Below are 26,138 nucleotides of genomic sequence, written 5' to 3'. Positions count from 1 at the left end.
ACAGTTTAAAGCAAATAATAGCCATACTCAGTTATCCTTTTCCAAGTAATGTTTAAAACTGTCCTCAGTCATGAGTGACATTAAACAAAGTAATCAAATTCATAATCTGGATTTATTTCACATGATTGAGTGTCTGTTTGCTTTGAAATGGAAATGCCAGTTCTGAATCAATACACCGTATGTGATAACTGCCCAATATTTAGTAAGAAAATAATTGTATAATACCATGCAACTAGAGAACTATGGAAACACTTCCAGCTGAGCTTAAAGTATGAAATTTATTTAAGTATTTGAGTGAACTAATTATAATACAGATTTATATTATTGGTTTTAGAAAATAAATGAAGAAAAACTTAGTAAAATGTTAAACTTGGGCCTGTTATTAGTGTTTCAAACAGGTCAAGCAAATGAAAAAATAAATAGTCTTTTGTGTTTAAAAAAAAAACAAAACTACTGGTTTTGAGGATGAAATACCAAGTCTCTTTCCTTCCTCTTTCCTATTTGTAACTCATAAGCTCAAGCTTTTCAGTAAGTCTGAGTAGATGTAAATATGGAAGACTGGATAGAATTTATTACAAAATTTCCTAAATATAGGACTCAGAGGAAGAGTCCTGTGAATTGCTATAAAGAAAAGAGAAACATGGTTGAATGTGCTTCTGGGAGAAGCACAATTGAAATATCCAAGAATATCTGCAATTAGAAAACCCGTTGACTTCTTAACCTACTGTTTCCTAAGAATGTTTGTGTGTTCAGTATTTGGTATAATGCACCAAGCATATTTATAAAAAAATGCAATGTATCTCAAGGAATTTACATTTTATTTCCCAAGATGTTTAAGAACTTTTTTCTTGTTGTTGGTCTTCAGTCACTAAGTCGTGTCTGACTCTTTGCGACTCCATGATCTGCAGCACACCAGGCTTAATTCTTCTTTAAAAAATTATTCATTTTTTAACTATAGAGAAGCATTGTGTAGAAATCTGAGTCTGGGGCAGCAGGAGCTGAACATTTGAGGCTAATCCAGCAATGTGTGAATATAATACACTTAAACTATGGAAGAATACAATGAGCAAAATGTGTTCCTTGTCTTTTTTGTGTCTTCCTCTTAAGGCAGAAAAAAATACAAAGAAAGATAAACTCAGAAGACAAAGTATAACAGTTGGTACAGAAAGGTCCACAGAGAACAGAATCATGAGGTTACAGAGGGGCTGAGAAAACATTTCTTCAAAGATCATCTCGGGAGGAGGAATACCAGCTCAATGACCTTTGGAAAATGCCAGTTAAAACCATTTTAACTGGCATTTCTAGCTAAGTACTTTTCAGACTAGAGGGAGTGAAAAGGCACTGATATAGGTGATATCTGTATGTGCTGAAGTCTATGAGATAAATAGAGGGATTAGTTGAAGTTATTTTATGGAAGAAACAAATTAGGCTTTAGGATCAGGAGGGAAAATCAGGCAGAGAATTACATGTCCAGGTTGAACACAGAACTAGGGAAAGGGAAAAAGCCAGAGGTCAAATATCAAAAAAGGGGGCAAATCCCAAGCAGTGGTTGAGGGATCACTTAGAAGCCAGTAACCCAGGACTTGGAGGATACTGGAGCTTATACTGTAGGTTCCTTTGTCAGAGCTGACTTCCAAGACAGTGCCCAGGGTCTCCAAGGCTGCTTCTGTGGAGTGACTCTCTGCCTGCTCTGTAGTGGGTGGGGACCTCCAGCCTCCCCACAATGCTGTCCTGTAGTCAGCCTTTCAGTGAAAAGCAGATGTAATGGAAAATTGACAAGTCTCTGACCAAAGTGAAAGTCATTCAGTCGTGTTCAACTCTTTGTGACCCCATGGACTATATATAGTCCATTGAATTCTCTAGGCCAGAATACTGGAGTAGGTAGTCTTTCCCTTCTCCAGGGGATCTTCCCAACCCAGGGATTGAACACAGGTCTCCTGCATTGCGGGTGGATTCTGTAACCAGGTGAGCCATAAGGAAAGCCCAAGAATACTGGAGTGGGTAGCCTATCCCTTCTCCAGCGGATCTTCCTGAATCAAACTGAGGTCTCCTGAATTGCAGGCAGATTCTTTACAACTGAATTATCAGGGAAGCTGACACCTTTTGAACTTGAAGTTGAATCTTAAATCTCTGACAAAAAGTATTTTTTTATACCGGAAACTATTGGCCATTTCTCAAACCACACATCACTTGTGAAGAATGTGCCAAGCTACTAAAAAGTTTCCCAATTTTATCTGTAGTTTGAGGAGAAAATTTTTAGTTTTAATGTTTATTAAAATAGCATAACTATTTTCTTTCTGTCAGTCTAGCTAGTGAAGTGAATGAATGGAATCAGATAAAAATTAGAATTTTCAGGCTATTGCTCCTTTCCTATGTGACTCAGTTTCTCAGAATCTCTGTATGCCACACATAAAAATGTAAGGTCAATTGCATTTCCACAAATCTTCTGATTCTCAGCCACTTGTCCTTCCTTTATAGTCACCTCCAGAGTCACTTGTGCATGTATCTCCTGAGACTCTGAAATTCTGTGAGTAAACTTGTTTTGCCTTCAATTTGATCTGTTGCAGGCTTAGCAGTCATCTCTCTGAAACCTCCTGAGTTGGTTCCATCCCTTCTTGTGCTTTCTTGATTTCCTGATACTGTTCTTTACATTTTTGTTCAAGTTAGTTTGTAGGTATTTATTTGTATTTGTTTTTTCATCCTTTGATATTTTAGGAGAAGTAGAGATAAATGGCGGAGAAGGCAATGGGAACGCACTCCAGTACTCTTGCCTGGAAAATCCCATGGACGGAAGAGCCTGGGAGGCTGCAGTCCATGGGGTCGAGAAGAGTCAGACACGACTGAGTGACTTGACTTTCACTTTTCACTTTCATGCATTGGAGAAGGAAATGGCAACCCACTCCAGTGTTCTTGCCTGTAGAATCCCAGGGACGGGGGAGCCTGGGGGCTGCCATCTATGGGGTTGCACAGAGTCGGACACGACTGAAGCAACTTAGCAGCAGCAGCAGCAGAGATAAATGCAAACTTTTAAGTGGTCATCTTAGCTAGAAGCTGTTGAGTTGTTTTATTTATTTATTTTTACAGAGTATGACTCCATAAAATAGAGAGGTCTGAGTCTTTTAACACAGTTTTACATATACCATGTCATGTAAGAACAAAACTCTTTGTAAATATTAGCAAAATTGTGAGTCACACATTGAAATTTGTACTTTATCGTTGACTTCTAAAACTCCTTTGGCACTTGAGATTTTACGTTAAAATTTGTTTTTTCTTCATTTAAAGCAGAGATGGAAGCTGGGATTTCAGAAAATTTTTGTTTTTGTTTTTTTGGCCTCAGCTCATTTTGGTTCATATTATTTTGGAAACAATCATTTTGGTTTGGTTAAAAGTGAAGAAATGCACTCTAGAAATACACTTTAGAATAGAAAAGTGCTGATATTTTATAGAAATATTATAATTCCTTGAATGTGTATCTATAAAATACTTTATACTAATACTGCAGGATTTAAAGCTTCGTACTTAAGAGCTATGTGATTAAGTGATTAGCTAAAATAAAAAAGAGCTGTTAAATAAAAATCTGGATTTTTTGGAAATTGTACCAAAAATATTGAGCCTAGCTAGGGTTAGAGCAGAAAATAAGATAAAATATGCATAGGCTTCTTCAGCACTATGTAAATAAGGCAGGTGAATCTGAAACAGCATATTTATGATATCTTTTTCTTAGATATTTTTGAAATAATTGAGAAATATGTTTGTGATGATTAATAAAAGTCATAAATTTTGACTTAGTTACTTTTCAGTTGTGTGATATTTAAAGATGACAATTTGGTAGCCTCTACCACTTTAATGTCATTGGTTAGCATACTGATCGAATTTTTAAAGAGTTAAAAGATATATTAAAAAAATAAAAACCTTGCTGGCACTTCAGATCGAAATTAAATAGGAGTGCCTTCATGGAAGTACTTCATAGAGATTTAATTGTTTGTATATACACAGTTGTTTAAAAAGAGCTTTTAAAATACACAGTTTTTGAGACAATAAAAACCAACACCAGGTGGCGAGACTGTATTTAAGATAGCAGTTGAAGCTGCCCTACCAGAACTCAAGGGAATAGCTTATAGAAATCAGTAACACTGCACCTGCCTTATAAATTACTGTAAACAAAACTTCTCAAAACAATGTTTCCCTTTAGGATCCTAACAACAAAATAGTATAAAACCTAGGCTAATATTTTTTCTTGTCTGCTTTAACCTTTTTTCCTGAAGGAATTCTGAAGTACTTTGCAGAATTGAACTCACATATCAAATGGGCGGAGGTCAAATGTTACTGCGACCTGAAGGAATATGCAAGATACTTAGCTGTAAAAATGTGCCAGCATCTGTTCTGAGTAGTTGTTAAGAGCACAGACTTAGGGACCAGACTGCCTGAATTTTCTTCATAGAAATGATCTTTATTAATTGTGTGACTTGGGTAAATTATTTAACCTGCCAGTCCTTCAGTGCCTTCATCTGTAAAATAGGAATATTTTTGCCTCCTATGGTTGTTTGGAGGATTAAATGAATTAATATTTATGTATAGCTTGCTACAGTGTCTAGAACAAAGCACTATATAAGTGTTTGTTATTTTTATTATCAAAATTATTGTGCCAAATAAGTTCTTTATTGACTGAGGTTTTAAAATCTGTGTATAATAATTTATCAGTATTTCAGATCTAATTTGTGTCATGTGATAGGAACACAGACTGGAGTGACATTGTTTTTATATCTTGTCTGTTTTCAACATTTACTAAATAAATTGTTAATTGAAATTTAAGGGAAAGGTATAAGTTATGTTAGAGAAAGCTTTTAAAGTACTTTAGCAACCTCTAATTGTCTGTAATAGATTAATTTTACATACTTACCTTGGAATTAGTTGCTGGATATTGAGTAGACGTTTATAAATATATGAGAAAAATATTTAATTCTTACACAGAAAAGATAATTCTTAAAAATCAACTATTCATAACTTTCTTTTTAAATTTAAAATTGTATTGACATTTAGAAACAGTGCATCTTAAGCTCTCCCTTTTATGCAGTTGAAATTTTGGTTAAATTTTAGAGTTTGCCAGTTCAAATCCAAGTGTCCATTTGGCAGAAAGGGGACTTATATTGTGAGATAGTATCTAAGTACAAGTTTTTATCTTTAACCAATTGATAGAATTTAGTATTAAAGTTCACATGCAGAAAATAGCTAATTTAATGTTGACACATTTAATGAATAAAATAGATTATATGTGTAGTTTTAGAAACATATTCGTTGATTTGCATCTTTAAATAGGAAGATACAAAATGCACATATCTTAAATAATATATTTTAAGAAGATGTAACTGTGAAATGTATTTTAAAATTACATGGAAATATTGATGAATTAAAAAGTTTTTGTCAGAAAAATCTGATCTTTAGTATTTGAAAAGAACAAAATAAATTAACGGTAAACTCGTTGAGTTAGTAATTTATTTTCTCTATCCATAAAATGAGAATTTGAGGAAGCATCTTACAATGAGAAATACATTTATTTGTTATTCTATGCACTAGATATTGAGCATATTTTATATGCTAGAAACTGGTAGTCATTGGTTTTACATTGATTAAAAAGACATGGTTTCAGTGCTCAAGAATCTCAGTATCTATTGAATAGTAAGGGAAATGGAGGACATAAAATAAATGTATAATTGAAAATTCTCCTAAGTGTCATTAAGAAATGGAGCAAGAGGCCAAAGCAACCTGAAGGATTTGCGTTACTCAACGGTGGCCACTTAGGGGAATGACTTTTGAACTGAGATCTCAAGGACAAGCCAGCTATGTGAGGAGCAGGCAGCATTTTCTTGGCATATGGGAAGGCCGCAAGACAAAAAAGAATCTAGCGAGAGGAGACAGTATGGTTGGAAGACAGTGTCCACAGAATAGGTACCCACAGATTGGATGCCTGGCTGGATGAATGAATGATAGCAGAAATAATGTTTTAATGGTAGGATCGCAAAGTGGCTGTCTTCAACTACAGAGCAGTTGATTTTTCAGCTGCCACACTCTCATTCCATTTCATTGTGGGCTGGGATTTGTCTTATTTACCTGATCTTCCATAGCTTATTAGACAGATTTAACCTTTATACTGTGCAGTACTGCAGCAATTAGAAGCAAAGGATTAGAGACGTATCTAATCCTTTAGATACACATCTCACAGCATCTTAAAAACATAGTGCTAAGTGAAAAAAAGTGAGAAACAGTGAGATCTGTAGCACCATGCCATTTATGTAAATTAAAAATACATGTTTTGTGAACTTATGGTAGTGGGAGGAAGGCATAGTTAGGGAGTTTGAAATGGACATGTATGCACTGCTGTATTTGAAAGGGAATAACCAGCAAGGACCTACTATATAGCACATGGGACTCTGCTGAATGTTGTGTGGCAGCCTGGATGGGAGGGGAGTTTGGGGGAGAACGGCTGTATGTATATGTACGGCTGAGTCCTTTTGTTGTTCACCTGAAACTACCATGACATTGTTAATCAGCAATACCCCAATACAAAATAAAAAGGTAAAAAACATACTGGGTTAAAATGGCTGAACACATGCAATAGTCACCTGGCAGTTGAGAAAATCAAAATGGTTGGAGTATCTTAGGAGTTGAGTCTCTCAGAGGCAGAGGTTTTGGTTGACTTTCTTCAGAAAGCCAAGTATTAAGTGTGTTCTTTGTAGTCAGTGCCTAGGAGGAGAAATGTAGCTAGGCATGTGGTAGCATCTCTGACTGATCTCTGAGCTGTCTGCCCTCCCTCTTCCCCTACTCATTTTCCTGGATGATGCCTCAGACCTCAAACTGTCTATCCACATGCTAATGGAATTCTAAGAAAACTTTAAGTCCAAGTGACTGCAACTGAACAGTCTTAAGTAAGACAGGTTAAAGTAAGTTTTAAACTTCTTTTTAGTCCGTGCTTTGGCAGGTTTTGAAACTCTGAATCTAACTCTGAGGTTTCAGAAGTTTTCCCGCCTTCTGCCAACCTTTCTTTTAAAATACAGATTATTTGAGTGCTGGTCAGTTGAGGTTTTACTTGTCATCTTGCTGTTTCGCTAAGGGGACATTTGCTTAATCATGTCACTCTTTTAGTCAACAGATTCTTTTTTAGTACCATATTTGTCTCTGTGTTAGCTGCTGATCATATAGTAGAGAATGAAATATCCTTGGACTTTGTCCTTGTAAAGCATAAGGACTGGTGTGGGAGTCAGCAACTCAACAAACATAACTACAGACTGTGTTAAGTGCTATGAGGAAAAAGAGAGGGTGCTTTCAGAGAATAACTTTGTGATTTGCTTTGGATTGGTTTGTCAGTGGAGGAATGTCTGTGTGGGTGGTTAAGTGGAACTCTGAAAGATAAGGAGTAGTTAGCCAAGGAATTAGGGGGGTAATGGAAGGTCCTAAGGCCTTTATCTCCTACAGATGTTGATTATTTTTATTCTAAAATGGGAGATTATATGCACTACTGAACTCTGCTTCTGCTAAGTCTCTTCAGTTGTGTCGGACTCTCTGCGACCCCATAGACGGCAGCCCACCAGGCTCCCCCGTCCCTGGGATTCTCCAGGCAAGAACACTGGAGTGGGTTGCCATTTCCTTCTCCAATGCATGAAAGTGAAAAGTGAAAGTGAAGTGGCTCAGTCGTGTCCGACTCTTAGCGACCCCATGGACTGCAGCCTACCAGGCTCCTCTGTCCATGGGATTTTCCAGGCAAGAGTACTGGAGTGGGGTGCCATTGCCTTCTCTAGTTTCCTATTCATCATGTAAGGTGGGCAGACGCCTGACACAAAATCTTGATTTCTTGAATTAGTGTTGAGATTGTGTGGGAGGGAGGGTGTCTAGTTACCTGCCTTTAAGTGTGACAGATCAACATGAAATGAGCCTAGTGATTTTATTCAATGTATAATTATTGTGTATTTGCTTAGTATTTTTTACCTTGTAACTCTTAATGCTGGCAATTTGAAGAACCCTTGGGTTCTGTGAAGAAAGTAAAAACCAACACTGTTGAATGTTGCAAGGTTAAGAGAACACGTGGCACACCAAGAGAAGTTAAAAAGAAGCAGAAGGTTGAGGGAATAAGCCGGAAAGAACAAGGTAGTTGGTTGTGGTTATATAATTTTAAGCTTTTGTCATAGTCTTACTACTTCGTGATTAACCTTTTGAGCTCTTTTGAATAGTCTTACAATTTCATGATTAACTGAAGGCTTATATGCGACAATGTTGTCCACACCAGTGGATTTTGAAACTTCTCTCAGATCAATTTGCTCTATCTAAGGAGAATAATTTGGCTAATGATCAACGTGGGCGGCTTGCTGTATTTCATTAGTGTAACAAGTGTGTGGGCTCAGGAAGTAGCCCGGAAGACAAGTTCTCCACACTTTCTGAAGTGTTTTTTCTATCTTTAAATCTTCTGAAAACCACAGAAAGTTATACAATTTCCTTAACTTAAATGTGTTAGAAAACTGCAAAAGGAAAAGGTAGACCTGGTTATCCACTTAGTTTAGAGATGACTTTTAAAATAGGAAGTTTTTGTATATTATCTGTAATAAAGGCCAAAGGTATCTCGATTATGTCAGTTCACGCTGAGTCATGTAGAGAATAGACAGTCAAAACCTTTAGGGCTGTCTGACTTTGGTGAAAGGGACTGAAAAATAAAAACAAGCCCAAGTAGAAGTGGGTCTTCAGTTTTCCCTTATATAGTCAGGGTGATTTTTTTCCTCTTTTATGCCTAAATAGAGAACATATGATGACATAATTTTGCTTTGCTTCTCGAGTCAACAACCATTTCAAACTGCATTTGCCTTTCATATGATTCTTTTTCTCAAAATGTTAATGTTTCAGCGAATTTTGGATGATTGCAAATGATTCTCTATATTTAGACAGGGCCTCTTCAGCTTATTTGATCAGAATTAAATATATCTATGTAAATCCAATTGACAAAGCTTTGTTATTTTAGCAAAACATTATTAATGCTCCAAAGCAGAGATTTAAAAGCTAAGATAAAATGTTATAATCTTAATGAAAGATAAAAATTCTTATTATTAATGTTTTCATTAAGGGATTATCCCTTTAAAGGATATGATGTGATGATCGTGTTTTTGTCCACACTTTACAGGTATGGGAATGACACAGTAAGTTACAGTTTAAAAATGATGACCCTGTTAGAAGTATCCTTTTTAAAAACACCTAGAAACACTGATTAGAAAGTGTCATTGTATGTATTTTCTTTCCTTTGTACCATTGCCTAAACTGCATCGTCACAGCCTATTGTTTTCTTCACTGTTTTAACAGCAACAAATGGGAATGTACTGAAACACAGTTATGGTACAAATGCATTTAAAATCCAAGTTCATGGTTCTTAATAATGTGAAATGACAATTTCATGTGTTTTACAGAAAACGCATGTTTCAGAAGAGATGGGTGAAATTTGATGGCCTTAGCATTTCTTATTACAATAATGATAAGGTAAGTATGTTTTACAGTTTTAAAAGATTGTCCTGTGTGTGCTGAATTTATTTCAATAAACAAAGCACATGATTTGGTCTTTAGGTGTTGGATTATCAAGATGAAAAGAATTTGCATAGAGTAAAACACTTAACTCTTTTCATAGGTTAACTTTTTCGTGGTGCATAAAATTGAGATTTTTAAAAACTTACGTATCTAACAATTATTTGTGGAGAATCTCCTGCAAACTACTAGAATTGCTATAGATGATATACAGATATATAAGAAATTGCCTTTATTTTAGGTAGCACTAAGAATGTTTAGAGAACAATACCACAAAGGAGAAGTTACTTTGTTCTCTAGAAGGGCTATGAAGGAACCAAGGAATGCTTCTTGCACGAGATTTCAAATGGCCATGAATTTTGAAGAAAGAGGAGTTTGTACGTAAACAGGAAGAACAGGACTTGATAGTTGATAGAATGAGTTGCCCAGATTCTTTGGTGGGAAAATAGTGAATGTGAGGGACACTAATGGCTGATGAAGCTGAGAAGGTTGGGTTTGGAGTTCCAGCTCATTGAAAATCTTAAAGTGCAAGGGCTTAAAATGTATTCTTTCAGCAGTTGAATCTTAATGACATGTACTGTTTTCATCAGGTGCTTCTTCATTAGGTATGAGAATGTCTTTATTCTTAAGAGCTGTAGACTGAGATATTTTGGAGTGAAGTGTCATGAAATCTGAAAATGTCTTGAATTTACTTCTCTATATATACTTTATATATAAGCATATTTATATATTATAGATGTATATGTATATGCACACGTGCATAATTAGGTAAAACAAAAAGGTTTCAATGTTAACAAATGTCAAATTGAGGTAGAGGTTATGAATGTTCATTGTACTAATCTTTCAACTTCTATGTGTTTGAAAATTTCCTTAAATAAAAAGTTGGTACTAATAAATATACCTTATTTTTTTGTTAGTCAAAATCATACAATTTTATAATCTTAACTGCACATTCTTTTAATATACAAACAACAGTTAACCACATTCTCTTATTTAAAGTTTATAATCTAAAATCATCTTCTCATTAGAGATTTTTCACTGCCTTATGTTGGTGTTATTTCTGGCTTGAACATTGAGGTAGATTGCTTTTCATATATTGATTCTTTAGTGCTACAGGACGAAGAGCATAAGCTTTTAGAAATAAAGTAATACACACTGCAGGCTAAAACACAGGATAGTAGGAGGTTTTGAGAAGTGTTCACTGGTTTCACTTTGCAGGGATCACTATAAACCATCAGGTAGGTTTAAACATGCCTCTTTAATGTTTGCAGGATGATGAGATGAATATTTGTAAATGCTAGTTTTCTACCTTAGCTGCTGTTTTTAGTTTGCTTGTTGATTTGAATATCCAGGCAGTTTCTGTACGTAGGGTGGTTATAATGTATGCTCTGTACCTGATGCAATCTCACCCCTGGTTTTCTTCATCACCTGTGCCCTTCTCTGATTTGCTTGAAATGAGGAAGGAAACTATTCAGAAGTGAGACAGGCTTCCCTGTCATCAGGCTCATTATCCCCTTCTGGGGGAGAGGATGTCTAGTATCTCTGACCAACCAGATTCATTCTGTCCTTTAAAAGCTCATTTCAACTGCATTGAGGAGACGAGCACATACCCGCCTTGATGCAATAAAGATGATGCAGCCTTGGCTTGAAATCGAGACAAAAAGTTTATGATAAAACAAATTATTATAGGGATTTCTATGGTGGTCCTGTGTTTCGGATTCCATACTCTCAATGCCAAGGGCCTGGGTTTGATCCATGGCTGGGGAACTAAGATCCTAAGCCGTGTGGTATGGCATATATATGTATATAACAAATTATTTAGCTTCACATTAAAATTTTTTAAAATGTTAAATTGTTTCCTATGGCACTTTTTTCCTTTACTATTCAGATGATTGGTGTCATGTTGGCAAAAGAACCCCAGGACCACTAGATTAGGTGTTTCCTAAAAGGAGATGTGGTTTCTGTTGTGACCCTTCTGGCTGAAGGGCTGGATTGGTGGACTGGGAAGAGAGGATTGTAAGGCCAGTGAAAAGAGGGCACGGGTGGGGCCATAGCTGCCATCTCAGCTGGGTGTGGAGTTTTCATCACTAGTTGCAGCTCCAGGGCTTTTGAGCGCAGGGTCACTAGTTGTGGCACACGAACTTAATTGCTCTGTGACATGTGAGATCTTCCTGGGCCAGGGATCAAATCTGTGTCTCCTGCATTGGCAGGCAGATTCTTCACCACTGAGCCACCAGGGAAGCCCCTTCCAGTGTTTAAATATACACTTGAGGGGCATGTGGCCGGGCTTTCAGGAAGTAGTTTGCAGAGTTGCCTATTCCCTTAGTTTTCTTCTGCTTTTCTCAGTGCCACTCAATCATGTCTCAGCAAGGCCTTTTCAATTGTATTACTGAAAATGGCATCATCCCAGCAGGTTTGATATCTTGTCACCTGCCAAGAGATCTGACTCACCCTCCTCTCACTCAGCTGTGGGCAGAATTGCCCCGTGGTCCTTTCATTGTCTGCAAGTGGTAGATAAATGACAAACTTGACCTAAATATCTGTGTTATAGGCTCCGGGGATGCTTTAGAATTTCTTTCCTTCAGGAAAATTTTACACTCTGAAAAACGCAGGCATTTTGAGCCTGGTGTCATTGAGTTTCCTTTTTTTTCCCCCTCTGTATTGTCTTTATCGTGTGCTGGAAGGGAAATGTAAAGTCACCTCTACAGTGTTAAAAAAATTTCGAGATTGATCTTGATAATTCATAATAGTTATAAATGAGCCTTTAGAGAAAGTGCAACTTCCTAAAGTTCAAGTGACATAATACTTTGCTTCTTAAGTACATTTTGATCACTTCTGGGGGATTCATTTTTCTATTACTCTTCTATAAGTACTGACCTGTTAAACAACATTATTGTAGATATGTGGGTGAGTTGTTATGTTTTTAAGGAATTAAAAAAAATTCTATGAAGAGATTTAGTGGAAGGAAAATCTCCTTTTTAAAATTCCTGTCTTTCCCTACAATGCCGTTGACTTTTCTCTACTGAAAAACTGGTTAATGGTAAAATTTTATTCAACAAATAGTTAATTATCCCATTAGAGATATGTGTTTTATAAACTCCTCTAATCCTTAGGCAAACTGCAACTTGAGAGTGGACCACCTAGAAGTGATAAGTGCTTTTGAATACTCTGAATTTTTCATTATCTGGTCTCAGCCAGTACAGACTTACAGTCAGATAGACCCTTTCACTGTTCCAAGGGTGCTGGGCCTCTTCACGTCTCTCAGGCTGCCTGACAGTGGAGAGACAGTCTCTCCCTCCTGTCAATTCCTAGAGTCCTTAGTAGTCTAGTACAGCTTGGTACCTGCCTGTATTTATTGAATTTTTCTTTGCTAAACCAGTCATGTGATGTCTGTCTGTACAGGGACTTTTTTCAACAGTATCAGGGTACAACTGTGAAAAACTTGGGCATATCTTTACATGTAGTCTCATCTCTATGGTTTTGCTCTTCCTCTGAATCCATTAGACATTACAGTCCATGAAAATCCTGTGCAAACTTCAAGGCCCATCTTGTTCATCTTCTTGAATCTTTCCTTTATTCTCTCCAACTATGGCATTTGAACAATAATAAGCAGGAAAAGTGAGAAGGAGCACTAGCTGAAAGTAGGGAAGCAAATCAGGAGAGTGGGAAGTAAATCAGGCATTAATTTATCAGGATGTAGGCTGTATAGGCTGGTGGAAGTACTAAAAAATAAATTTAGAAAAATACTAAAAATGAGCTGTCAGAATTTGTATAATTGTGATTGATTGGACATAAGATTCATTCATTCAGAAAATATACAATACTGATTATGTGAAAGGTGGTGAAGGAAATAGAACTATGATGCACAGTCAGTTTAGAAAGATTGTTTTAATCAGATGATCACAAGTAAATATAAAGATCATCATTTAAATTAGAGTTAGTAGTTGTTATAGACAGAGAAGGCAATGGCACCCTACTCCAGTACTCTTGCCTGGAAAATCCCATGGACGGAGGAGTCTGGTAGGCTGCAGTCCATGGGGTCGCTGGGAGTCGGACACGACTGAGCCACTTCACTTTCACTTTTCACTTTCATGCTTTGGAGAAGGAAATGGCAACCCACTCCAGTGTTCTTGCCTGGAGAATCCCAGGGACAGGGGAGCCTAGTGGGCTGCCATCTCTGGGGTCGCACAGAGTCGGGCACTACTGAAGCGAATTAGCAGCAGCAGCAGCAATTGTTATAGAGGAAGAGCACAGGTTCCTATTAAGGTTTCTTCCTGGGTCAGGTTGAGGGGCCTGAGAGAAAAGCCGAGTTGGAGAACTTTTTTCAGGAATATAAATTCCCTGGTGGCTCAGAGGTTAATGCGTCTGCCTACAATGTGGGAGACCTGGGTTCGATCCCTGGGTCAGGAAGATCCCCTGGAGAAGGAAATGGCAACCCACTCTAGTATTCTTGCCTAGAGAATTCCATGGACGGAGGAGCTTGGTGGGCTACAGTCCACGGGGTCACAAAGAGTCTGACACGACTGAGCGACTTCCCTTTCATATGCTGAAACAGGAAAAGAAATGGAAGCAGTAAGTATGTGAAGACGGATATGTAAAATGGTGCCTTGCAGAACAGAGTGTGTGGTGTCACTGGATTGAGGAGAACCATGATGTGTGAAGGAGCTGCAGGAATCAGGAAGTAGCGGGGAGCAAGTTGACATTGTAGCTGTAGGGGACTCCCAAGTCATGTGGGTGCAGAAGAGCAGCCCAAGTCAAAGGCTATTGTGTTGAAGACTGATTGACCAAGAAGTGATATCTTAATAGACCATTATAGATGAAGATAATTCAGTTTTAGAGTTTGAGGTGCTTATGGGACAGTTAGAGGTACCATGGATGATGCAAAAATATGGGAGTGGAATGGGTAGAAATAGACAAGGAATAGAGGAAGAGACAGATTTTAGAATTCTCCCCATAAAATTGGTAGTTGAAATAGTAAGAAGGGATTTTTTTCCCTTAGGAAGAGAAGCTAAAACCCCCAAAATGGAAAATAAGGAGAAGAAAAAGTTATTCTGTAAGTACTCATTCCTTGACATCCCTCTCCTTTTTCTAGGAAGTTACCTCCTCATATTCCTAAATCACAATTCAAATATCTTACTTGATTTTGGCTGCTTAAGAGGACAAAGGAACATCTTCAAGGCATTGTTATTGAAGATGACATAAAGATGAATAGGGTTTTGATGGATACGTGAAGTCAGGGATCAGGGATAGAGGAAGACAGCGGAGCAGAGGAAACTGTCAAATAACTAAGAGGGAATACCATGAGAATATAATGTATGTCCTCAACTGGCAGAGGAGAAACCTCCCAGGAGACCCATCTTCCTGCTCATGCAGCTGTCTTTTACCCATCTGCTATGTACAGCTGTAGTTTGCTGCTGGGAGGAATATGAACATGACACTTGTGCTCTGCATGGAATGACTTAGTAGGTTCTTTGCCTAACCGGTTGTTTCAGATCCTTGGGACTTGACTCAAAAGTAATGGCTCCATGGATGCTGGAAGAGAATTGTAGAAGAAAGCTTATTGAGCTGTGTCCAAACTCTCTTGACACCCAAGACATTTTGTAATGTGACCTTGATTTATATTTTCAGCCTCATCTGTGTCCAGCTTCTTTTGATACTCAACACTTTGCATAATGTGGCCTTGATGAATGTTTTCTACGTCATCTCTTTTGATTCTACACTGCAGCTCCTCTTACTTCTCTACTTGACTCCTCTATTACTCAGTCTTTCCAGCCAGAATCTGCCACCACCACCCGGCCCCACCTCCTCACATATCTATTTGGTTAACTTAAGGTTTCTTAAAGTCAGGTTCAAATGTCACTACTTCTGTGAAAATGTCTGCTTTCTTATAAGGAGAACTGACAATTCTCATCTTTGTACTCTTTATTTCCCATAGTTTTTACTCACTTTTAAACTTGTCTCTCAGGTTGGTTTGTTTTTGTTTTTGTTTTTGCGGCTATTTGAATGTGAATGTACAAGTACTCTTGGAATTTTTCTTTCCAACACAGGGCCCAGTCAATATTACATTGTTGGGAAGTAGTTGAAATTGTGGGGTGATTATTATGCCAAATGGTTTAGGATGGTCCAGGAAAGCACAGACTGAGAAAGTCATTGAGAATCTTAGGAATGACCTTCAAAATTGTAATGTGTATATGCCTATTGCAAACAGCTGAATCTGTATCTTTTTATTCTTTAGCCCCTGGAGACTAAAAAGTGATGCAATGTGAGATTAAGATCTTCATCATCAGAGCGTTGACTAATAGGGTTAATTGATAGAAGTCCAGTAGTCTGGTTTCTTAGATAATATTCTTGCTCACACTGTGTAGCAAGTTTTGAAATGGTTCAGTTACAGTACCTGTAATGGCCAGCAGATGCCTGCAAACACCATAAAATCATTTTGACTAGACTGTTTTCAAAGAACATACTGCTGTTTTTCAGAACGATGTATTGCTATTCTAGTACGGTTGTTTGTAATGTGATTCATTGCCTAATTGCAGATGAGGAGAAAATTGAAAAGACATCTCACTTGGAAGAGATACTTAATATTTTCCTTTCTGGGCTATTAAGTGTATATGAGGATATATGCTGTTTGTATGTGATTTTTAAAAATTTAGATTGAGATTATGAAACAGCAGCAGTTATAAATACCATGCCATTCTATTTTTGATCAAGGGAATGTTATCTTAATGTGTCTTCTCTGTGTATCTTTTCCTCCAACCAATACAGGAGAAGTATTCAAAAGGAATAATCCCCCTTTCTGCTATATCTACGGTACGAGTTCAAGGAGACAACAAATTTGAAGTTGTTACAACACAAAGAACTTTTGTTTTTAGAGTAGAAAAAGAAGGTAAGTCTTTATCCTTATAAAAATGTTCACATGAATTTCTTCCCAGTCAGAAATTTAATAAACAAGCTAGAAATGGCAGGCAATCTTTAAATATGTTGCTTTTAATTAATTTACATTGTCTATTAGTTTTTGAAGGCCATAATATCAAAACATAAACAAGACGACGAGTCACTGTTGTTTGTTCACTGTTCTTTCATGCAACAAATATTTAGGGCAAATCTACTGAGTGCCAAGGACTCTTCTAAATTTGGGGTATATAGCAGTGAAAAAAAGTAGACAAAAATCTCTGCTTTTATGGAGCTCACTTTTAGCTGTTGATAATGCAAAGTAGTTACTTAAGGTGGAAAACAACAATTGAAAGATTGGTTTTATGAAGTTTATCTGTGGCTGATTTTAACTGAACATGCAGGCATAGTAACCATTCTAATATAGATTTTGGAGCGTCTTTTCTATTCCTTGAGTTTTTTTTTTTTTTTTTCCCCCACCTTGTATCATCCTGTGGGTCAGTTAATGGCTAAAATTGATCTAAAAATGACATGTGGTTTGTGGATGGAGTCTAAACCTTTGTATCTTATCTTTTTTGGAAGGGTGCAGGAGAGGTAGAGATAGGGAAGTTAAAAGTTCTCTGTTGTAACCTTGACTGTCAATATATCAGTACAATAAACCTTACTGCTCTTAAATAATATAGATAAGGCCATCTTCATTACCTAAAGCATTAGATTTTAAAACCTTTTGTCATTTTAATGTAGATAATAACTTGATTTTTAAAAGTACTTCTTGGTACTTAACTATTTGAATATTGGTGACCTGGAAAAATGACTGAATATGTGGTATTTGCTAAAAGCTTCATTTTCAAAATAGTCTAATGAGGTTCATAGGTATTATAGTTAGTATCCTATTTTATACATAAACAACAATACTAGCTATTATGGAGCAATATTTGTCTTTTATAAATTGCTAGATTCCTTGAACATATGTCAATGCATGGCATATAGAACACATTCAGTAAATATTATCTGTCACTGAAAAGCTTCCATTATTACTTTAGATATTCAGTAAATAAAAAGTCCCAATGCTGTTCACACTGGAGCCACATTTTTCAGACTGTGAGTCACTCACTTCCATTTATGAGATCAACTTAGTGGTTTCAGATGGTGTCCCCAAAGCCCCCAAACAAAAACCAAACAAACATGAAGTAGAATAAGGAGTATCAAAGTGCAGTGCCTACAGCCAGGGTATCATACGTGAATACACGTATCATGCTGTGTATTGTATATGCTGCCCAGGTGTAATGTAAAAGTGTTTCTCTCTTGACTTGATCTTTAAAAAAAAGTCACGAACTATCACCTGGAGTCGAGGTTGGCAAACTGGCCTGTAACCTAAATCTGGTTCACTGCTTGTATTTGTAAATACTGTCTTACTAGTCCCCAGACCGGAGAAGGCAATGGCAACCCACTGCACCGTTCTTGCCTGGAGAATCCCAGGGACGGGGGAGCCTGGTGGGCTGCTGTCTGTGGGGTCGCACAGAGTTGGACACGACTGAAGTGACTTAGTGGCGGCAGCAGCAGTCCCCGGACACTCATTCATTTACACGTTGCCTTATGGCTCTTTCTGTGCTGCAGTGGCAGCGTTGAGTAATTGCTGTAAACTGTCTGGCCAGGAAGGCCTAGGAAATTTACTCTCTGACCCTTTCCAGAAAGTTTGCCAACCCCTAGAGTATTTGATACAGACATATGTATTGTGACTCATTGCCTGAAATTCAGAAAGTCTTCCACAGTTGTGATACTCAATATGAGAAACATATTTGATATCACAGTTTCTCTGTTTCTGTATTTTCTTAAAACACACGACATTGCTCCTGTCAACTGGCTATCAGAATGGTCTGTCCTTATGTTCTGGCCTCCACTGGCCGAGCTAAATGCTAATTTCTTTGAGGTGCTTATCCTCTTCCCCTTGGCTTCTCATAGTAAAATTCACATATGCCACAGAGTCTGCATTTTAAGATAGATGTACTAAATAAAGCTTCAACTTGTGTGAAAATCTGTTTAGCCATATTTACTTGTGGCAGTTAAAAATTAAACAGACACATTTTATTGAAATAAAATGTATCAACCCACACATGTTTAAAAGTTACATGTTTACAATGGACCAATAAATCCCTCTGTGGTATGGAGTTCATCTTTATGATGTAAGCCTAGTATAAGAATTTCATGAACTTTAGTATGAATTTTTGTGTGTTGAATAAGGCTTAGGTCTTTAATTTTTAAAACCATGAAAATACTGCTTCAGTGAAAACAGACTAACCACATAGAATTACTATGTTATTTTCATTGAAAGTTGTTTTTACGTAGTAACAGCTCACATTTTTAAAAGTGTAGATATTTATAGATAGATAGATAGATAGATAAATGGCACATATGTCTATATGTTTACTAGGGAACCGTCAGCAAGATGCTGAATGTGTTTTTATTAAGTGTTTGTCTTTTTGTCCTCCTTCCATGTATACAAATGCTTGATCATTTTTTATTTGGTAGAAACAGATATCAATCATAGTTGCTTATAAAAAACTTTGCTTCAGTCTTATTAAGAAGCAAAATCAAAGTTTAGGACAGAAAGGGGCAGTAGTTTGACATCTAACAGAGATGAATTCTTTATTTTTGGTGAAAAGATTCTGAGTGACCTATATACACAGCTCCCTTTGTCTCCCCTGAAACCAGTGTCACGATTTCTAAACTCCCATGTCACCCACTGGCATTGCTAAGAGAAGATTACAATTTGGCAGCTTTTCCCTGCAGATTTTCTAAGGTTTCAATTCCCCTGGGTTTCCTAGTGAAATGTTGTTTTCTTGGCTGCAAGTTAATTTTATTGAAATTATAAGGTCTGGAATTCTCGTCCTCAACCTAGAAAATGTAGTCTGATTCCTTTCCTCCTCAAGCAGAACTACTGGGATTGCTCAGAGGATTGTAACAGCTAATGATCCTTCAGTTAATCTGTATTCCCTTGACACCTGTGGTAACACAGGTGTTGTGTTACTTTAAGAAACAGGTGATGTTTTCAGTGGGTAGTTCTCATAATTAGAAGAAAGCTTAAGAATTCTGAGTGGTCCAAAAATAAACCCAAAATGGCTTAAAGACTTAAACATAAGACATGACACCATAAAACTCCTAGAGGAGAACATCAGCAAAACTTTCTCAGACATAAATCATGCCAGTGTTTTCTTAGGTTAGTTTCTCAAGGAAATAGAGATAAGAGCAAAAATATACAAATGAAACCTAATCCAATTTACAGGCTTTTGCATAGTATAGGAAACCATTAAAAAAAAAAAAAACTCTGAATGGGAGAAAATATTTGCAAATGATCTGACTGACAAAGGCTCAATCTCCAAAATACACAAGCAGCTCATACAACTTAACAACAACAAAAAACCCACTCGAAAAATGAGCAGAAGACCTTAATAGACATTTCTCCAAAGAAGACATATAGATGGCTAGGAGGCGCATGAAAAGATGTTCAAAATCACTAATTATTAGAGAAATGCAAATCAAAACTACTATGAGACACCACCTCACACCCATCAGAGGAGCCACCATTAAAAACTCTACAAATAACAAATGCTGGAGAGGATGTGGAGAAAAGGGAACCCTTCTACACTGTTGGTGGGAATGTACATCGGTGCAGCCGCTATGGAAAGCAGTACGGAAGTTTCTCAGAAAACTAGAACTACCATATGACCCAGCAGTCCCACTTCTGGGAATATACCTGGACAAATCTATAATTCAAACAGATACATGCATCCCAGTGTTCATAGCAGCCTAGTCACAATAGTCAAAGCATGGAAACAACCTAAATGTCTATCAACAGGTAAGTGGGTAAAGGAGATGCGGTGCATACATACAGTAGAATACAACTCAGCCATAAAAAAGAATGAAATGATGCCATTTGCAGCAACATGGATGCAACTTGAGACTATCATACTAAGTGACAAAAGTCAGAAAGACAAAGACAAATACAATGTGTCACTTACATGTGGAATCTAAAATATGGTGCAAATGAACTTGTCTATAAAACATAAGTAGACTCAGATGTAGAGATCAGACTTGTGGTTGCCAAGGGGTAGAGAGGGTGAGGAATAGACTGGGAGTTTGGGGTTAGTAGATGCAAACTATTACATTTAGAATGGATAAACAGTAAAGTCCTATATAGCTCAGGGAACTGTTTCCAGTCTCCTGGGATAGACTGTAGTGGAAAATAATATTTTTAAAAATGAATGTGTATATATCTATAACTGAATCGTTTTGTTATACAGCAGAAATTGGCACACCATTGTAAATCAACTATACTTCAATAATAATAAAAAAAAATTCTGAGTAGTCATTCCCTTTCAAGGACCATTTTTGGTACCGCCCCTTAATTGCAGATTCCAAGTTATGTGTCCACCTTAATTCTGTTTCTGTACAGCATCATACAGCCCTCTAGTGGCAGCTGTGAAACTGCAACACTAATTTTTTTTTTTTTTAAGAACACTTGGGAATTTGGGATGAGAAACATATAAATTTTCCTTACCTGTTTTGGGCAAACAGACTTACCTGTTTTGAAATCTTCCTTGTTTTCAGAAGCAATGCATGGAGCTTTTGTCATCTGGAGGAAGAACTAGAGGAGTGAAAGTTCTCTTTGGTGTACTTTGATTGCCTGTCATAATATAATAGACCTCAAACTTTGGGGTCACTGTCGAACTTTTCCTACCTTATTTGCATCCAGGCCAGATTCAGCAAATCTTACCATTTTGACTTTGGAAATATGCCTGGGTTCTAACCAGTTCTCAGCACCTCCACCATTCTCACTCTCCCACAAACCACCTTTTTTTGGGATGATTGTCATAACCTCCCATGATCAACAGCAGTCATATTTTCATTATGGTTGTCAGATCCTCCAGCAAGAAAATGCTGACCTCCCAGACAGGTCCTGTCTCCCACTTCAGAGGCTCTGTTGTCTTTCTAGCTCACCGAGAGTGAAGTCCCTGTGAGGTCCAGAAGCCCATGCAGGGTCTCGCCTGTCTTTGTTTTGTCTGTGCTCACCCTCACGCACCATACTGCAACTACAGGAGCCTCTTGGCCTGTGAACGTGCCAAACCTATGGTTGCCTTGGCGCTTGCTGCTTTCTGTGTCCTAGGACACTCTTTCTCCAGTCATCCTCCCCATTGCCTTTGCTGCTGCTGCTGCTAAGTCGCTTCAGTCGTGTCTGACTCTGTGTGACCCCATGGACTGCAGCCCACCAGGCTCCTCCATCCATGGGATTTTCCAGGCAAGAGTACTGGAGTGGGGTGCCATTGCCTTCTCTGCCCCCTTGCCTTTAGGCTTTTGCAAAATCATCACCTTCTTCCTGAGCTTTTTTCTGTTATCCTGCATAGAATAGTACTTTCTGTGCCCTTCTTCCTGTGTTGTATTTTATCCCATTGCATTGTCAGTGTGTCATATATATCTATGTTTATTGCCTGCCCTCTTTCACAAGAATGTAAACTTCTGGAGAGTAAGGCCAGGATCTATCTTGTTCACTGCTTCATTCCTGGTATTCAGAATAGGGCTTAGAACATAGCTGGAACTAAGTGGACACTCATATGAATGAATCATTATCCATAAGAATAACCATAGTGTGTAATAATTCCTTCTCTAATATTGATCATGGGTTACACTGAGGAATCTTTAGATTATATCAAAATTTAAGAGTACATATGAATTTTGTTAGATTCTTTTATTCATGTTTTACATGCCCCTTGTGTGGCAATCCCTCATGTAATCAATCCTATTTTGCTAATGAATGTGTCTACTGCTAAATCCAGTAGAGTCTAGAGGATGCTAAGTATCCTCTGCTGATTTTTTTAACCTTTTTATTTGTGTACTTTGAGTTGACATTCCAGAAAACCTTAACTAGCTTGAGGTTTGAGGGGATCGCTTATGTTTTTTATTTACATTCTAGCATAATCACAAGAAAGTGGCAATTTTGTTTTCTCTTTTTCCAACCTAAAAATGCTCTATTCAGAGCAAAACCATGTCCCAGTCAGAGCATATTCTCAGAGGGAGTGATGCTTAGCACGGTGCTAATAAGATCAAGATAGACACTCAATAAACATTTGTTTTTGGAAAGAATAAAAGTACCTTGGTGTGAATAGCAGGCAGAATCCAGCACAATATACAGCTTTGCCTGTGCCCAAAGGGAAATTATTATTTGTTTTGGGATGCTGTGACTTACAAAGAATATTCCCCATGTCCAAGTATGCACACTTTGCAAATACCAATGACACTTGTAATCTTTTTCATTGTGTTTGAATTGTCTGTCTCACTGTTTATCTCCTTTGGCATGGGTTATTAAGTATAAACTGCACATTAGTATTCAATCCTGTTCTTCATGATTGTTACTTCCTATTAGCAAGTGAGAACCTCAGGAGCTAGAGAATTCTTGTAGGCTAATAAGGGCACCATTTGCTGAGATGGAGTCATAATATACTTAAGACAAAGAGTTAATGCAATCGCAAATTTAAAATTATTTCCTGATAAACTGAGATATCCACTAATAGTAGTCTGAAAACCAAAATCACTTTGGCCCAGTTCATTAAATTATGGCCTACATTTCAAAGTCAGTGATTTGTGTGGATTAACATAAACAAACAGAAAACATTATATACCATTTACTTGGCAGGAATATCTGTGTGTACTTATTGATCACAAATAATCACCAAGTGGAAAGAGTGTTGCTGTTACTGACAATGTAATACATTATCCCAGAGCAGTCTATCTGTAGATGTAAAATGTAGAGTAGGGCTTCCCAAGTGGCTCAGTGTTGAAGAATCCTTTTGCCAGTGTAGGAGATGTGGGTTTGATCCCTGGGTTGGGAAGATCCCCTGGAGAAGAAAATGGCAACCCACTCCGGTATTCTTGCCTGGGAAATCCCATAGACAGAGGAGCCTGTTGGGCTGCATTCCATGGGGTCCCAAAATGTTGGGCACAATTTAGTGACTAAACAACAAAATGTAGAGTAGCTGCTATGGATTGACATAGGCGTAGTTTCCTAAATATTTTCATGTCTTTTACTTTATAATGATGTGGGAGAAACTTGAGTCCTGATATATAGGAATAAGCACTGTTACTTGGGGATTATGTAATATCTGCAATAAAATATCATTAAACGAGTTTTTAATAAATACTTGGTCATTAAAGACACAACTAAATAGCTTTGGTAGTTTTGAAGGTGAGCAAGAATGAAGATACTTTAAAAATTAAGACTTGTATTATAAAATAACTGGGAATCCATGTTGAAATGTAAGTAAGTCTAATATGGAGACTTAATTTCAATCTACAATGACATTACCTCTAACCAGTCTTAAAAGGATCTGAGATACCAGGCAGTTTCCCAAACTTGGGTCCACCTTACTCTCCTTCTCAAAAATTTTTCCTACCTGGAATTCAATCTGTTTGTTTGTTTGTTTTCTTTTTCACCTTGATAAAACCACTTTTACATTTTTTTTTTCCTGGCCCATTTTCTATCTTCCTAGAATCAGTTATACCTCAAGTGTAAACCATTTCTTCTCCTTTTACATTAAACACTTATCCACAATCATGAGTATTCTCTTGTATGGATTGCCTTTATTCACATATTGCTATCCATCTGCCTAGATGCTCATGCTAGGGTGCTGAAAACCTCAGGTGGTTCTGTTAATAGAACCTTCTATTTTCTTTGATGGATTCTTGATTCCAAGCTACCTTTATTCTGAGTAATTCATTTTTTGATGAACACCTGTCAAATGTACTCAAACATATTCAGAACCACAGCTGTTTTTTTTTCCATTTTCATTGTACTTTAAGTCTCTATTGCCTTATTCCTGACCCCCTGCCTTCCAGTTTGTTCTGTCATCAACCTAATCTTGTCCCTTTCTCGCTAAGAATTCTGAAATGGTTTTCTTTTGCTTCCATAATAAAGACCAAATTCCTTATCCTAGGCACTGTAGGATCTCCAGCCATATTTGCCATCATTTCTTTGTGAGTTCAAAATTATAAATTTATTTATTTATAAATTATCCCCCGAGCAGATGTTCGTTATTTCTGTTTCCTCTGCTTAAAATACTATTTTGCTTGTTTTTCTTCCAAGCTCCAGTTTGTTTGTTTTTTTAATTCCTCCTCATCCTCAAGACCTCACACAAATATCCATTTTTTTTTTTAGCCCCTCATAGTGTCAAGAACAATTGTCTGAGACTTAAAACATTTGATTCTCCTAATTTTAATACTAACTAGCTATATGACCTTCAGCAAATCACTTACCTCCATTGAGTTGATTCATATATTACTTGATACCATTTGTATGACATTTACAGTATTCTGTGTTCTATTATGTGTTCATATCTAACTTGACTTACAACTTTGATTGCTCTTTGGGGACTGGATTGAATTCCTTTGTCTGTAACACAATGTGTTGTAGTTGAAGGTCATGTAGTTTTTGTGGAAGGAGTGAGAGAAGTAGTTTTAACAGATGAGATGCTATTGTTAGTGAAAGGTATGGGTGAGTGAACATCAAGGCAAGCGCAGTCTTGAGTCGGTTCCAAATGCCTGCTACAAAGCAAGCCTTTCTGGATATTTTAGTAACTGTATTGCTGGGTACAATCTGTTACCTGTTCAGTAGCCATATTACTTTCTTATATTAAAAAAGACAATCCAATCTCATGAGTAATCTAACAATGCTGCTTAGATGTTAACATGGATATGCATCATCTGGAGATCTTAAAATGAAGATTCTGATTCATCCATTCTGGAGGAAGGCTGGGATTTTGCATTTCTATTCAACTTCCAGGTGAAGCCAGTGATGTTGGTTACAGGGCAACTGAGTACAGTCGGCCCTCTGTAACCTTGGTTCCCACAACGAGGACGTTTTTGATCCTCAGTTGGTGGAATCTGCAGTTGGTGAACTTGGGGATACACGGGGCTCACTGTTATGAACTTGAGCATCTGCGGAGTTAGGTATCCCGGTGTGGGGGCGGGGGGGGGGGGGTCCTGAAACCAGCTGCCTATGAATACTGAGGAATGGCTAATAACCTAACAGAATTGGGCTGTTGCCCTGACAACAGTAGCATTTAGACTGTGGTTTTGGGGAAGGATCTGTAACTGATCTGTTTCAGAGAAAGTCAGTCTTGTTCCACATTTCTATGTGTTTATAGCTTATTAAGCATGGGTGTATATTTTCTCCTGTTTTTATTTTCAGAGGAAAGAAATGACTGGATCAGCCTACTATTAAATGCACTGAAGTTACAGGCCCTTTCTTCGCAGTCTCAAGCTGCTATTGCACCTGAGAAATGTGGATATCTTGAACTGAGAGGCTATAAAGCTAAAATTTTTACTGTGTTAAGTGGAAACAGTGTGTGGCTTTGCAAAAATGAACAGGTGAGCCATGTTACGGTGATTGCAGATTGTGGTTCCTTACAAGACAAACTACAGTCACAGCCATGCTTTGTTTGCCTTATTAGTGTTTTATTAGTGACTTATTAGTGTTTTACTGATGGAGGTTTGCTATGCTTTGTATACTCCACTAAATGTAACAAAGAGTTGAATTTTCTCAGCTCCACTAGCAGCAGGAAGGTAATCTACATCAAATTTGAGACTAGACATCATTCTTTGAAATAGAGGAAATAGAATCAATGAAAACTGAGTTTTGAAAAGTA

At 37.4% G+C, this 26,138-nt stretch overlaps 1 protein-coding gene across 6 annotated transcripts in view; it reads left to right on the top strand.

Moving 5' to 3' along the window:
- The window catches only part of ARAP2 (ArfGAP with RhoGAP domain, ankyrin repeat and PH domain 2), a 197,782-nt gene that overhangs the window by 36,974 nt on the left and 134,670 nt on the right, over positions 1 to 26,138 (top strand). For 5 of the 6 annotated variants that reach the window (XR_011567142.1, XM_070791264.1, XM_070791262.1 and 2 more), the window contains exons 7-10: positions 9,441 to 9,510; positions 14,552 to 14,605; positions 16,318 to 16,438; positions 25,682 to 25,860. Coding sequence is in view for 5 of the 6 variants with exons in the window: in XM_070791264.1 (XP_070647365.1) it covers positions 9,441 to 9,510; positions 14,552 to 14,605; positions 16,318 to 16,438; positions 25,682 to 25,860 (424 nt within the window). In the remaining variant the exon portion in view is untranslated. The remainder of the gene's footprint in view (positions 1 to 9,440; positions 9,511 to 14,551; positions 14,606 to 16,317; positions 16,439 to 25,681; positions 25,861 to 26,138) is intronic. The other variant, XM_070791263.1, reaches the window with a different exon arrangement.

This window comes from Bos indicus, chromosome 6 (assembly GCF_029378745.1).
Source record: "Bos indicus isolate NIAB-ARS_2022 breed Sahiwal x Tharparkar chromosome 6, NIAB-ARS_B.indTharparkar_mat_pri_1.0, whole genome shotgun sequence".
Classification (NCBI taxonomy): domain Eukaryota; kingdom Metazoa; phylum Chordata; class Mammalia; order Artiodactyla; family Bovidae; genus Bos; species Bos indicus.
This window is presented reverse-complemented; position numbering and strand designations above follow the sequence as displayed.